The 16242-nt window shown below is 40.8% G+C and overlaps 1 protein-coding gene across 1 annotated transcript in view; it reads right to left on the bottom strand.

Annotated features, from left to right (window-relative positions):
• zbtb20 (zinc finger and BTB domain containing 20) overlaps positions 1–16242 on the bottom strand; it is a 32441-nt gene that overhangs the window by 13874 nt on the left and 2325 nt on the right. The window contains exons 2-3 of the mRNA XM_070844276.1: positions 3093–3237; positions 177–1709 (exon numbers count right to left, since the gene is read on the bottom strand). Of these exons, the coding sequence (XP_070700377.1) occupies positions 177–1689 (1513 nt within the window). The 5' untranslated portion in view covers positions 1690–1709; positions 3093–3237. The remainder of the gene's footprint in view (positions 1–176; positions 1710–3092; positions 3238–16242) is intronic.

The raw sequence follows: 16242 nt of genomic DNA, 5'->3' as shown, positions 1-16242 counted from the left end.
TGTAAGTCAGATACAAAGGAGAGCCTGCCACCCCCTAACCAAAAATATTCTAATAGTATTTCTGCTAGTAACTACAAGTACAGCTACCACCTACGTGAACTATGGATAATACAATCATTTAACTGTGCATACTGATCATCAAAAATAATTACTCTAAATATGATATTTTGACTTACCAGTATGGACAAACATGTGTTTGACGTAGTTCTGTTTAGCAGTAAAGGTTTTACTGCAGAGAGTGCATTCATAGGGCTTCTTTTCCCCTGGACCAAGTCCTCCTGCAGCCTGTTGCTGCTGAGCTGGCGCTTGCTGTACCGACATGGGGTTCGGGAATGATGGCATTGCAGGGGGCGGCACTGCCACAAACTGGGGTTGCTGCTGGCCAGTAAGGTAAAGGAAAGGCTTGTTGTCTCTAGCCGGCTGTGTAGGAAAGAGTGTGGGCAGGAAGGTGCTTCCAGCAGTGCCCATCACTTGGGGATTGCTGGTCACGGTGAGCGGCATCCTCAGATTGCTGGTGTGTGATTCTGCCTGGCGCATGTAGTGCGGGGCACTTGACAGGGACTGAGACATGACCGAGTTTGGCAGGGGCTGCATCATGCTACCGTCACTAGTGCTGTGGGATGTGTCCCCGTCCTCTGTCTCTTGCACTTGCTCCGGAGACGAGTCATTGACCTCTATATGCACTGGACCTCCGTCACCTTGCTGCCCTTCCCCGCCCCCGTCTCGGCCAAAGCTCGTCAGGTACGGCTGCTGCTCCATAGCATCTGGCTCAGTACTGATGGATGAGCTCACCCCTGAGTCAAAACTTTCAACCTTGGATTCACTCTCTACACCTTCAGTATGGTCAGTGTCTTCTTGGCAGTCCCCCAAATTATCGTAGCAGCTGTACTCATCTTCGGCCTCCTGCTTTATGTGCATCCCTCCTGTTTGTATGCGTACCGGTCGGGGTTGCTTGCGGCAGTGAGTGGACTCTGTGGAGATGAAACGGTCGACCTGCTGAGATCTCTCCTGGATGCGGTTCATCCACGGCGGATCTTGAGATTGCTGGTCCTTCTGAGTGCTGAGAGTCGGATCGTAATTTGACGTCAGAGGGTTAATGTACAGGGGGCGCTCGCGGGTGCCGTTCTGCAGAGAGAGGCCAGGGTAGGAGTACAGTGATGTGTATGCACGATCCATGCTTTGCTGTGATGTTGCTTGCATATAACCTGACTCTGCGTCGCTGCTAGGCCCAGAGGTGCCAGACTCTGGCGTGCCACGGGGTGTTTCCTGACCAGAGTCTCCTGGTATAACAGGGAACCCCCCCGGCCCAGCCAGGCCCACATTCTGGGACACGATGCGGGTACACTCATCTATGACGGTCTTGATCTGTAGGATGCTGGCAGCAGTAAGGATCTGCAGGGCTTCTGACTGAGATACCCGCAGAATCCCACTGTACATAAAGTCAATCAGCTTTTGGATGGATTGCACTGAGACCACAGAAGGGATCTCAATGTCGCTGTAGCCCAAGAGCAGCTTGTCCTGAAAGAATGGGCTTCCAGCAGCCAGCACGCACCGGTGAGCTCGCAGCATACTTCCATGGATCCGAACAGTCACGTCACAGAAGTGCCCACGGTTGCGCTGCTCATTGAGGGTCTCAAGTACAGAATTGCTGAAGTTGTGGAGATTGATGTTATGAATGCGCTCGGTCATCCCCTTGCAACTGATGTCACCTGCAAACAGGAAGCAACAAACCTGACTTAAAAACTCTTTGACACACAGATTCAACTGTATGATACACACCACTATGACTAAAAATAAGAATTTGATTTTTTCCCACATATAACAACATATTTCCATAGTTGGTTTACAGTATTACTGCTGTATTAGAGGTAATAAAACTGTGTAATTAAATAACTTAATATGTACAATGTTATGGAATCGTTATGAGCAAATGCATATAAAAAAATAAGCACTACTGCATGCAAGGAAATTGCCTTTTGCTTTAGGTTAGAAAACACACCCAGGTCACAGCACTATAATCAGTTTAACTATATGATGATTAATATTGCCTGCTAATTAATAACAGACATAAGAGTGTTGATTGGAGGAGTCCTAAAACAATAATACAGACACAGTAATTCTAATATATTTTTTTTAATTCAGTCGAGTCTCATAATGTTAGGATGAGAATCAAATAATTTTAATATCTGAGCTAAATTTGGCTCTTGAATCATGGTTTAAACATCCCACATTGCCATAGTGAAACACAATTAAGATGGTTCCCATCTAATTATCACTGTACAAGTTTCCCTCTTACAGTGTGTCTTTCTGAAATTCCCCCAACCACCATTAGGTGGTGCACTGGGCTTAGAGGACAACAGGCCTCTTTTGTTAGCCATGTGTTCACTTTGATGGCGCTTCCTAACTATCCTTGGAACACACTAGATGTGACCCGGCTGATCAGTGTGTAAGATAACTTAAGATGCTTTTCGTCCTGGTTTAGGCGTTAAATGACGTGAAAATCTAAATCTTAATTACATAGGTAGTAAGTGTAAGAATTGTGCAAATTGTGGGTTTGCATAATTGCTGTAAAATTAATTTCCTTTTCATATAAACATGCTCAGTGTAATTGAAGTAGAGCAGTCGACCTTATTTGAATGATTATTTAAAAGAACGCTTTCCGAGATAACTGTCCTCATTTAGATGGAGGGAAACTGTACAAATTCATGCCAAATATTTTATAAATAATTTGTTACGCTGTGTCTGTCAATGAATAGAAGATATATTTATGAAAGCACATTGGTGATGAAATGTCAGAACAGACACATAAGTTAAGTACAGTGTACATGAAAAAAACAACTTGAAATGCTTTAGAATTTGGAAAGTAGTTATACACTGAATAGAAATAAATTGAACAGTGGTATTAACAATAAAATCATATTTGATAGTAACAGATTTGTTCATCCAAATGAAGTAGAATTGAGCTCAAATGTGCTGCAGAAGCAGTGCAATAGTGTTACAACAAAGTATTTATGTTTATTTCCAGTCAAGTTATTTACCTAACTTGAACATAAAAGGGATGAAAATAAAAACTGAAGCAGCCCAGTACTCACAGTTAGATGACGTTTTGTTCCGAAGATGCTTGTGGGGCTGGTGATGAAGTGCAGGTCAAGCTTCAGTCTGCTGGTGGAGATGGCTGATCAGAGGCCGGGTGCTAGGCAAGGCTGTCAGTCCTCTCTGTCCAAATCATGTGTTGCTCTGCCACAGTGTTTGGAGGGGGAGAGAAAAGACAAAGACAAATCTTAATGCCACATACTGCCTCGTCGATATTGCCACTCCCTTAATGAACCCGGAGCCACAGTAACACAAATATCAACCACCGACACGCTGCAACAGATGTGTGAAGAGTTTTCAAAGCAAGACAAATGGATGTTCCTGTGTGCACATGACCACCAATTACAAATCAAGATTGGAAATAATATTGGTGTTAGAGCCAGTTCTCTCCCAGCAGTTATCTGAGCCGATGGGCAACAAAACCACACCCTTTCAAAGAAAAATGGTCTAAATTCCTCAGAAATGCACAGATTCAGTGTTTTAGAAAACGGTATCAGTCACACTCACTCACTCACTGTGTGTGTGTGTGTGTGTGTGTGTGTGTGTGTGTGTGTGTGTGTACGTGCATGTGCGTGTGTGTGTGTGTGTGTGTGTGTGTGTAAGTGGACATGTCTGAGTTATTTTTCCTTTTCGAACGCACAAATTAAATAAGACAATATCCAATACAGGCATAGAGAGGACATTAGAAGTTGTAATAATACAAAGGAGTCAAATATTAAACACACAAGGCATTCATTGAAAAACACAAGAAAGGCATTCAACAACGTTAAGCATGTGATGAGCTGGTTTAGTGACGCTGTGAGAGCCTTACACGACGGCTCTTATGCTGCACACACACGTTAATATGCAAAAGTTTGAACTCACAACTGGAACCAAAATCATGTAAAAAAAAAAAACTGACCACATCAAAGTCACATGCTCGTGGTATCATTTAAGATCAAGCAGACTGACAAAAAGCATTGAACCAATGCGAAATTGTACAATTTGTCTCTTATTAGTGCCATACTGGTCAAACGTTTCTACCAGTGAAGTATCTGGAAATTACTCTCTGTGTTGGGACGTGAATATTTATCATTAATTAGATCGAAATAACAAGTGTGATCTGACACAAATAGAGTTTGAAAATGTTTAGTAGCTGTCACGCTGGCTACAACACGAACATAAAGTGCTCTTTGTAAAATAACAGTAACTACAGTGTGTTGCCGAAGGAGCAGAACGGGGCAAGGATTTGACCAGACCTGCAATGTTAATGTTGACACATATTATTCCTTTTACAGATCTCATGTACTTTCAGAGAACACACCTCCCTCTTTCAGACAATGAGGTGAAATCTACAGATGAAATTTTTGTGATTTTAAGTGGGCGGCCTCTGCATTTTTCCACGGACTCTGGCAGAAGAAGGAGGATCACCTGCTGTGTCAAGGTAATGGACACATATTAGACCATGAATTAGCCTCCAAAATGGTTAAATGGTTAAGGGGGTATGGTTTGTAGTTTAGTGTGGGGAAGCAGAATATCTGGCTGGAAAGCAGAATTGAGGGGTTAAAGTGTGATAAGTGAAATAGTTGTGTGAACAGACTGCTTTGTGTCCACAAGCCCCACTTTGTGAAGTACTGCAGGAGGTGATACGTGTGCTGGTTTTCTTGAAATGTCCTTGTCAACTAACAAATTTGACGATTAGATACAGACAAATAATGGCGTGTTTAGCAGCAGAGGGTGATCACTCGACACTGGGACAGATCATTCTTTGGCTCTAAAATGCACGCACACGCTGGTTTGTTCTTCCGGCTTGGACAGGACAGAAAATATATTTCACTGGGGAATCCTTAACCCCTTTTTTTCAAACCTTAGCTGGAAACTCTAACAGTAACCTACAGCCTACGATCCCCCAAAATATCCCTTTCAGACCTTTTATTAAAGAACTCAACATAAGCCTGACCCCCGAGTATGGGCCTTGTTCTAAAACTGGAAAACTAGATCAAACCCCAGCTCTACTGTAAAGTGCAACCTTTGCCTCATTTTAACCACTTCCACTGAAATTCAAAATTATCTCAAGGTGAAAACCAATACAAATGTCACAATTTTTTCCCTTTAGCGTGCTGCACACACACGTGCCAAATGCTCGAGCCCATTACAGTAGCAAATATTTGACCTTTTTTCTTTTCCAGCAGGGGCTGGCTAGTGATGTAAGTGTACCCTAATGCCATGGGCCTTTATACTACTGCTGTCAGACAATGCAAACACATATATGTTCCCTCTCTGGCTTCCCTCGCCCATTCCAGACATGTAAATCCACCTGCCTAAGGGGTAAAGTGAGGTGAATGCTGGCAACAAAGGAGCAGGCCAAGGGAAGCAGGCTTCAGTTGCCCAGACTGCCACTCACAACAGTGATTCCATTTTAGCCGTGACACAGTGGGTGAGCAGCAGCCAGTGCCTACCTGCAGTGAATTCTAATCAGCCCAGGGGTCTGTCTCCCTCCCTCCTTCCCTCCCTCCTGTACCCTGCCTTGGACTAAAGGGGCTGATGATCCTTCAAAATTAATTAGATCCTTGTAGGAGGCGGCCATTTTCTTTCACTTCCTAATGCTCCACCAAAAAACAAATTTTGGTATTAAACTAAATTCAGGGTGTGTATTTTCCCTCCTCACATTTCTCCGCGCGTCTCTACCTGTTTCCTGTTTCATCACGTTGAAACTCTCGCCATCTTTTCTTCCATCTGTCTGTCTCTCTGTCTGTCTGTGCCCCCTCCTCTTCCTCCCTCCCTCTCTCCCTCCCTCCCTGCGAACCTTCCCCAACACCCTCCGCCCCTCTCTGGCTGCCTCCATGCTCCCAGCTCTGTGTCTGCCTCTGTGGAGTTTGCTGTCAATAAATCCCCAGAGGTCAGTTTGTCTGCTGGAAATCAGACACAATGCTTCAGACCGCCAATGCAATGCATGCTCTGCTGCTGCCGCCACAACAAAGACTGAGGAGGGGTGGAGGGTGGCGGGAAGAGGGAGGGGAGGGGGGGGTAAAAAAAAAAAAAAAAAAAAAATTAAGACGGGGAGACGAGTGTTGCAACTTCACCAGCCAGACTCCAGGTTAATCAGCTGCCTGTATTAGGTGACAAGCTCATGAAATACGCTGCATCGAATTGGACATTAGTTAATCAAGGGGGGGTTGGAGGGTGGCAAGGGGGGATAAAATGGTGAGGATGGGGGATGGGGTTGAGAACAGACATAAGAGGCGTGCTTATGAAAGGAGCAGTATCAGCCATGTGAATAATATACATCTTGAATATGCAAATACTGCTTACAACACACACTACAAGCATATATTCAAGGCCCTTGGTACATTTAAATGTGGAGACAAAAGGGCCACGGGGCATTTTGAAAAGCTCATGACCATGCATGTGCATACAGCATCTTGACGAATCCGATGCAGATTTGCGCTGCGAGTGTTTTGTGTTACATCTAATTAATAGTAATTTATGAGTTTGTTTGAAACCTCCACTGCTTAACCATCACTGTCCAACATTGTAATTATTAATTTCAATCATCCTTTTAGCCCAAGCACATTAGCATATAAACTACCAGAAATCATGCTTTAATAGTATGGTTTGGATATGTGGTCTAATGCAATTTAGTGCACAATGTAAATGTGTGGCGAGCTCACTGGGGATTTTTTTAAGCAATAATCGAGTGATGAAGTGTTGATCTGATAAGTGAGAACTGAAGGTGTGTTTGATAACGCTCCTCTGACAAAATAATCTACAGCTGCAACTCACTGCGATCAATCAACATCTCAAACTTTTCCCCCCAAAAAATCTAATTAAACCACAGATTAGTGCTATTGCGTTTTGGTTCTCTGCGATCAGCACAATCAAAAATTATTGTTTTAGGTAACTAAATATTCATCTCCGCCCAATAATGCTGTGTTGGCTGATTAAATGGGAGCAATTTAGTACGCCATGTCTCTTATTACATTCGAAGGGAAGCAATTAACAGGTAAGATAACTAATGTACCTAAAGCACACACACTTCAGGAGAGGCAGCAGAAACCACCTCACAGTCTCAAGATTTAATTGATTTGCCTTTATGGCAGTCCCTGAAAATCATCAACACGCACATGTAGGCTGTTGACAAGTTGAGCCAAGATTTTCACACAATATTTTTTCATTTTTCCTGCTCCCTTGACTGAAATATAATGGTGTAAAATAACATTGCTGATGAAATATTCATAAAACGTGTCTAAATGGCGGACGATAATTCGAATGTGCATGACTTTAATTTGAACCAAGTTTTATCCCAACTATTACGACATGATACCTGAACTTTGAACTGGCTCTTCCCCTACAACACAGTTTCGATTTCAAACACACCAGCAGGGACAGTTTTATAATATACATGCACTGTAAAATAGCATTTTCGTTAATTCACAAAAACATTGATTCCCTTCTGTTGTGAGGGCTCTCGTACTTGGTCAAAGCCTTGTGAATTTGTACCACTGAAATGTTATGGCCACTACTCAACTGAGATGAGTAACTGCATAATGTTCACGCATTGCATTATTAAGTCTTACAGTCCTCTAAATTTAATCTAACTGTTCATGTTTAGCTCCACTGCTGCTAAAATGTCTCAAATAGCACAGCAGATCAATGTGTTAAGACAGTCAGTCCAACAGAAAGCCATTCAAATGTGACAGGATGTGCGGCTTTCGAATAAATTCCTCAGGCAAACAAATAATACACACTACAATCCCATTACACAAGTAAAGGACGGTTAAAGTCTTTTTTGACAGGACAGCTTGTTCAACTTCGTCATTTTCTGTCAAAAACACGCCCACCACCACCCGTTATCCATAGCACATCCATTGTCTATTTACAGATGGGAGGATATTCTACTTCTAATATACTTTTTTCTGGAACACAAACAGTCATGAATTATTGTTATCAGTGTATGTTCCATACAGTATTTTATGAAGTTTCCTAATAGAGTGTAGAGGGCAAAAAAAACAAAAAACCCACACCAAAAACTGCCACTGCTGGCTCATGGCCATTAAAATTATAAAGACAGTATCTCGCTTTGGTGATGGAAAGGACGCTTTCAAGAATTGGCAAATGGCTGTGCTTTTGTTAATGAGCATTTGACCAAAAAGAACCATCTGACTACTCGTGATAGTCTCCAAAACACCTCTAACCCCCGAAGCAGATAATGCTAAATTCAAGAGTTATCATTTAGGCACAAGTGTCCACAGCAACTGCCTCTCTACAGCTACTACACATGTCGAGGACATTTTGCCTCTTCAAAAAAGGACCTTGCGGGCCATTAAGAGATCTTCATGAACCCACAAAGATGCTCTTATAGGACTTCTGTGTCTATTACCACTGTATCATGATAAAGGGTGGCCAATTTATTCCTTTTGGCAAGAAATATCAAACATACAACTCGACTGTATGTCTGTCATACATAACCAGCAAGATATCAACAAGTGGACTGTGTTTTACAGAGGGGCTGTAGCACCTATATATTCCTGAAAGAAAACAAAGTTTCACTTGATTTTATGTCCTTGGGTGATAAACCACAACAAAGATGTTTTGTGCTGAATTATGAGGACAATGTGGGACCTTTGCTAACAAGCACGCCGTTATTTTCCATTGTAGACAGCAGCACAGCCCCTGGATATCTTTAGGTTAGGTGTACACTATGTTTATCAGCAGAGAGACCAAAGAGAACAAAGCCACGCTCTCACACATATTGTGTTAGAGGTGGTCCAGGAAACAGAAAAAATGTTGTTCACACAAGGCTTATGCAAGGCTGAGCTTCATACACTTACAAGGTTATAGTGAAGGTGTTGTCAAACATACATATATACATATGATCAAACAGCAAAGTGTCTTAAAAAAGCCAGTAATGAAATTCACTCTAATGAAATATGTGCTACAGCAGTGATGATAACTGGAATCAAAATCTAATTCAATTATGACATTTTGACTTGTTTGTCAACACATTTTACAATATGGCCTGACTTGCCATGTACATTTGTCCACGAAGTGAATCTGTAATCTAGGAAAGTCTGCCGTAACCACCAAACAGTGCATTTACCTCATTATTTCACAATTTTTGAACGTGATTGTGAGCAGCCTCGGTAGTTCTGCACCATGTGTTTCACCAGCAGCTGCATGAGGGTGCACAAGCCAGTGACGGGGAGGTGCAGCACGGAGCTGAACTTTCACAAATGCATGAGGGTGCTTTAAGGAGTTCAGCACAGCCCTCCTCTTTTTGTTAGCTGGTCTGTGCTTCAAGGGTCAGCAAGCTAGCGCCTCTCTCCCTGAATCTGGCAAGCTCAATATCTGCCTTTTAAAAGGGTTCACTCGTCTATAAAAATGACATGCTGCAAAACTGTTAGCATGCTACATGTTAAAATCACACAAGCAAAGGAAACGGTGGAAATGGACTTAGCAAACAGGTTTCATGATGTAACATATTTCTTCAGTCTGTAACTACGGCAACAACAATACACATGCCATTGAGCTGACATAAAACTGAACCATTATTCAGGTAGACTAATGATATCTTCAGCATACTGTGCGTTCAACTACATGCTTAGCTCGTTATGAGGAGAAGATATTAAATCCAGATGACTTAATACAAATATTATGTGCTTATTTTGAGCCTTATGAAGGTTAGCACTTTTTAGTGTATTTATAGATTGGCGGGTTGTTGTGTTGTAAATACAGATTATATATGTCTTGTCAGCTCTTTTGACATACGACCCATCTAAAAGTGTAACGCTGACACACTGAAACACAGTCGACCACATGAGCTCCCTATACACACTTTCACCAAGTGCGAGCACCTCTAGTCCGGTGGTCTGCAGACCAGCACAGCCGCACGAGTTAGATATAATGACTTAAATATACCAGAGTACAGTTTGAAATTAACAAAGGTTGGCACAAAGGTAAGGTTTTCTGTTAATCTGAGGGGGGTTGGGTGCAATCTAACCACATTAGGAAACTTTATCCATACAATACTGTGTTGCAAGACCAGCTTGTTAAGCAAGCCAACTACAGAATTTCACAAGAAATGAGAGAAAGGCCAAGAACTCAAGATTTCCACCCTTTCAGTATGGTGACAATGGCTTCCCAGTAAAGACTCAAACCTCAAAAAGAGGATGTTATATAGTAATTTGAGCAGATTGAAATATTTCCAGTATACAGTGTTTAAGTCAACAGGCCCATGAAAATATTGCTTCAGTAAGAACAATAAGGCCTGTAAACTATAGAAAGTATCAGCTAGCCTGAGGCATTCATAACTATTTCAAGACACACACTGTCACTCTGTAAATACACCTCTAGAAAAAAAAAAACATTTACTACCTCACCAAGAAAATGTTTAGTCTAACTTATAACACGCAGCACTGCCTATGAGCCACATTTATCAATACTGAGTCGGTCAGAGCTTTCATCAGGTGCATCAGAAACAGAAAAACAGCAAAATGACGTGTCAAAATTTTAACCGATAATTGCAAAATAACACTCTGTTAAATTACTTTTTTCTTTTTTTTTGGAAATTTAAGGCTGCGCTTTCTGCTTCGTTGTGTAAAACTCTGCTGTGAATTAGTTTTGCAGGCAGGTTTTCTTCTAATCTCTTTATTTCCCTTTGAGCTCAGGAGTGACTGCAGGGGAAAACTATGTTACCAGTCGGTGTGGTTCTACTGGTTCCATACTATTATAAACTGTTACACGAGAATTTGTCATGGAAGCTACTGCTTCCTGTTATGATTTTTAAATGCTGGTGTTGTTTAGATTCTCCCCTCTGATCTGCTCTACGTACAGAGTCACTACAGAGTCAACTCATGGCACAAAGCAGAGAGAAAACATGACCACCCATCAGCTCTGTTTATGATAATCATCTGGCCTTTTGGCCCTGCTAATGCACATGAATTGTTGGTCAGAGTGGTCTGTTTGAATGCAGGAGCATTATTATCTTTGATGGTAACAATCTATATCTCATAAGCCCTAGAGTGTAACCTAAGCTCATCAGCTGTTTCTGGTAACATAACTATAAAAATCATGCCACATGGCTGAGAGTATTTTAGGCAGGTCGTATCATAAATGTGCTACTTGTAAGTCATTTGTAGACCAAGAGCTGGAGGAAGGTTTGCTTTTGATTCAGATTTCTCACTCTTTTTTTGTGCAACAGGGAGTTTTATGTTAAATACATCTAACAGTGTACCCGCGTTACCTCTGCGAGTGTGTTTCTCTGTTGTCTGTGCGTTAGCCCTGTGGCCTGTCCATGGAGGTGCTATGCCTTCCCCGCAAGTTGGGATGCAGTGAACTGACCCTGAACTAATGAAAAAAAAAGAAACGAGTGAATGAATGAACGTTGAGATACGAGGCAGCAGCTCCCACAGTCAGAGGCCATAAAGGATATTTAGTCTCAAATGCATTCATAATAGTCCTCCAATTCATAGAAACCATAAAAGGAAAAAAAAAAAGCTTCGTTTACACAGCAGCTGCCATGGAGTATTTTCTTTTAAATTCTCAGTTACGTGAGAAGCACTGTGCCACCGCTGCCACAACTAACCAGCTAAACATCCCATGGAGCCTGACACATGGACTGCATCTGCATTGAAAATGTAACACAGGTGTTGTGAACTACAGTTGATGTTACTACTGCGATCAAACCGTTTTTTTTCTTAATTGGTTATAAAAATAAAAACTATAGTGAAACAAGCCAGGCAACTTTGATAAAACTGAAAATGTGTTTTGCCATGTGTTTGTTGTTGAGCAGGTTATGCATGGTTTTCCTTTATCACGTGGACCAGCTGTCATACAACATCCTTAGAGGATAAAACATTCATTTCCTATTTGTTAAAACAATGAGCTGTAAGTCAAATTAATAATGATTTCCAGCTTCTTGAAGGAGTCTATTTTGAAATCTGTCTTTATCAAGGTCATTTTCAGGGCAATAAACAACGTAGACAGTATCGGAGCAGATATTCCTTTTATTTTCATGATAAGAATGAAAATTTGAAAGGAAAATTCTTTGTAAAAGAATTTCTTTCAGAAGACAAAATGTCTGGCAGTGATTTCCTGCTGCTGTATTATTTTTTTTTTAACAAAAACTAATGACTTACTCAAAATACAGTTTTAGATTCTGTGGAAATACGTTAAGGATGCAGCAATCCTCATTTTGTGCCATAACCGCAGCACAAATACCGTTGTGTAAATAATTCCCCATAAGTTTACCCATTGCACAGTGCATACCGATGTACCTTGAGTAAGACTGTGCACAACCTGAACATTTTGGCTGCTGTGAGTGCTGTTTACAGGCACAAGGCTTTAAAAATTGTCCTGACGCCAAGATAGAGGCAGAGAATACACAGCACTCATTCTCTGTAAAACAGTTTAAAAAGTTACTGAAGACACTGTCACTCTTTTAAATTTTCTTAAATCCTCTTTAGATAGTTTTCCCCTTCGACTAGGCAGTGATCTCACCATGACTTGTAGAAAACCATATGGGTAGCAGGGTGAACTGAGGACACACATGCACCTTGGCAAACATACAACTTTGCTATTAGAATCCAGGATACATTTTTCACATCAGTTGAATGCCTGGGCCTGCCGTGTGTGTTTAAAGAGAGAGAAATGCTTGTCTCTGTCATGCAAACAAAAAAAAAAAGGTTTATGTAGGATTCAAGTATATGTTATTACAACAAGCTGCAGTTTTAATTACGATTTTTACTTGCCAAAATCTTTTGTACTTGTTGTAAAACGACTTCTGGTGTACTTGTTACATGATATCTGGGTCTTATAGCACAGTTTCTCACACAGCTGACTTTTAATGAAAAGCTTTAAAACCAGCAGTGTAAATATAAAGAAGTATGAATCAAGAGTCTGTTAGCAATTTCTGCAAAGGTAATGGAAACACATGGTCACACCCACGACTGGATTGTGTTCGTACTATATCAAACAACAACAATTTATATGGTCGACAGATATGAAGGAAAAAAAGCTGACAGGTGAAGATAGTGGATTTGACTTTACACGACAAAACAGATACTGAGAATTATAAGAATGTTTGACACAACGATACTGTACAAGTAAAACGGTCTATTCATTTTGTACTTGTATTTTGGATTCATTCTATGTATAGACATTTAAGTAAGTCACAAAAGGCTTAGCCTGGGGCAAGTGTGTGATTTATATATATATATATACATGTACTATCTGAGAACAAAGGATATTCAGTGTTTCATAAAACTTTGTACAAGTTTTATAACCAAACAAAAGCTTCCTGACAACAGCATTGCACATTCGCAAATACTTATTCAGTCTCAATGTGTGCTTTCATTACGCATTCCTGTGATACTTGCAGGGAGGGGAGATTCCAAAACAAAAGTCCTTTGAAAACTGGAAAACATGCCTTAAACTTTTCGGTTTGTCGGCTCCTTGTGTTTTGAGTGAAATAAAGACTTAGAAAAGTAATTTTCATGACCAGTCTTTTAGATTCTGACTGCCAATTTATAAAAAGGAGCAGCATTTTAAAACTTCCCTTTGAATGAATTGACAAATGGAGCCAGTCGACACAAATGTGATGTCTAGCTGTCCTGAAAGTCTTCTATAAACATTACGAATGCATAATATATAACTGACTGCTTGCAAGATAAAAGCCTTTAATTTATCATCCTGGCAAAATGGTCACCTCATCAATAAACAAGGCAAATTTTTCCTCCCCTTAAAGAAGGCATATTATTTTCATTCCTTGCCTTATAGCTGGAAGGAAATCACCATAACTCATCATAACAGCATTTAGTGTTGAATAATGCAGCTAAAGGGGAGATTCTCTCCTTAATTACAGAGCCAACCTGTAGGGATTCTCAATAGGGTTTGCAATTGTGTTTTCAAGTATTTATTTTATTTCAAGAATAAAAAAAAATAATATCATGTGAAGAGAAGCATGTTATGTGTGAAAAAGGTGCTTTGTGGGAAGAAGGATCCAAGCCAGTTAGCCAGGAGGCAGCTAGCCTGCCAGTAATTTCCACTTTGTAAAAATCCATGTAGCCCATGCTAACAATCCAGCGAGGTGGAGTTAGCCAGGAGTCACTAAGTTGATTACAACCTATTATGATCAAGAGACATGAAAAAAAAAAAATCATTCTAACATATTTATCATAAAATAAATGAATTTTCTGTGGCTTTTTGGAGTTTAAAGGTTGCCACGGTAACTGGGGACTCAAATGCAGTATTAAAGCTACAACTGCTGTAAAACAGCAGTGTTTGCCATAAACATCAGGTGAGAAACTTTATGCATTCTTCCTGCACAAAACCAAATTTTAAGCTTCAAGTCTATTAAAGACTTGAAGGCTATTCTGTAGTTAATTATAAGACCTACCATTAACTTTAAGATGTGCACCTGAAAACAGTCTCAGTTGGCAGTCACATCAAAGATTAGTTTTGCTCCATGGGGGAATATTCTTCTAACGAGTATTATACAGGAACAAAAAAAGGGAAAAAGGATAAACGCTGTCTGAGACAAAAAGGCCAAGCAGTTAACAAGCACTGTGACATTCTGGATGCAATCCACAAAGTGGCTCGTTATATCGATGGATCTCTACTGCATTCCCAAAATGGCTGCCAAATATGTTCAACTGGGGTACACAAAGTGCCAGGACGGACTCAAGTGCATATCTTTTCAAGTCTTTTGTCATACTATGGTAAAATACCCTACTTGGAATAATGAATTACAATATAAATTTTCGCTGCATCTGCCATGGTTACCGATGCCACATGCAAGAATTTATATTATTTTACTGTCATATTGTCGGTGCATGCTCAAATTTGCGACCAAATATATTTCTGTCACACGTTAAGATAAAATGAAATGTTGCACATGCCAAAACAAACAGCCTTGCATGGTTCAGCAAATTGAGGTGAATTCCACTCATGATTAGAATTACATGTTTTCTCTCACCTCTCCCGTCCTTTTGGCCACATAACGTCCAATAACCCACCAAAGCCTACAAATCTCTTCCATAGTGTTGTACTGAAGCGCCACCATGAACATATATTTATAAATGTGATTATGTAGGTTATGGGCAGCCAGGATTACCTGGTAAAAGCCTGGTGAAGGTGGCTGGAGGGTGTGGAAATGACAACAACCAGAAATGTGGCATTGCGGAGGCTTCAGAGAGAAATCTCTGTCTTGTCTATTTGGGCAGCAGTGCCTTTTCTGCGCTTAAAAATTATTTGGAATACTGACCTGCCATCTGTGTGCATGTACAGTACAAGATGATTGTTTTGTGGTTTTTTTTTTTTGGTTTTTTTTGTTACATGTCTCTTCCAAAGAGGCACCCATTACATTAGTGCAGCATGGTATCCTTACACGTTCTCACTTGAGTAAACCCAAATAATCAGGTGGGAGAAATGTGCGAAAGAGTGACTAAATCTTTCAAAATGTAATGTTACGGACATATTATGTCAGCTGGTCAACAATGAATTGCTAAATGTGAAGAGAGGGTGACAAGCTACAGAGGACGAGTGGAGGATGGTGGGGCCAAAAGAAAATTGGGATTGATTGTTGAGTGTGGATTAACTGAGCACCTCTCCCCCTCCTTGCCTTCATCTGAGAAGGTCTACAGTTTATCTGCTGGGTCTCCTTCATATAATAATGAGTTTCCTTGGTCTGCAGACATGCTCTTAAATATTCATTAGTCATGGGTGGGTTTTAGCCGTGACACAGAAAGCGGGCAAATGGCGATGGCTCAAGCACTGTGAATATTAATGCACATGTGGAATATATACATATAAATACTCATTAGTGACTTAACTGAGATGAAACTTGGCACCTGATACTCCGGACCACAAACACTCCCAAGGCACATAATGGCTTTCTCTCTCTCTCAGCAGCTACTGTACACCTCTGTGCTGATAAAATTGAGAGTTTTTGACATCAAGCAGTGGTGAGAGCTCACTTGCACACAAGACAAGTACCCTCCAATTCATCAAACAATAGCATTTCCCAAAAAAAATACAGATTTTAAGTTTATGCGGAGTTTCTTTTCAGATGAAGGCCATTCCATCCAGCTCGCTCTTTGTGACAATATAATTTTCACTTAAGTCACCCACATGCAACCTGTCAGTCAAAACGCCCCAATTCATAGGACAGAG

Source organism: Pempheris klunzingeri, chromosome 14 (genome assembly GCF_042242105.1).
Source record: "Pempheris klunzingeri isolate RE-2024b chromosome 14, fPemKlu1.hap1, whole genome shotgun sequence".
In the NCBI taxonomy this organism is placed as follows: domain Eukaryota; kingdom Metazoa; phylum Chordata; class Actinopteri; order Acropomatiformes; family Pempheridae; genus Pempheris; species Pempheris klunzingeri.
The sequence above is the reverse complement of the archived record's forward strand: the minus strand, read 5'-3'. Positions and strand labels throughout refer to the sequence as shown.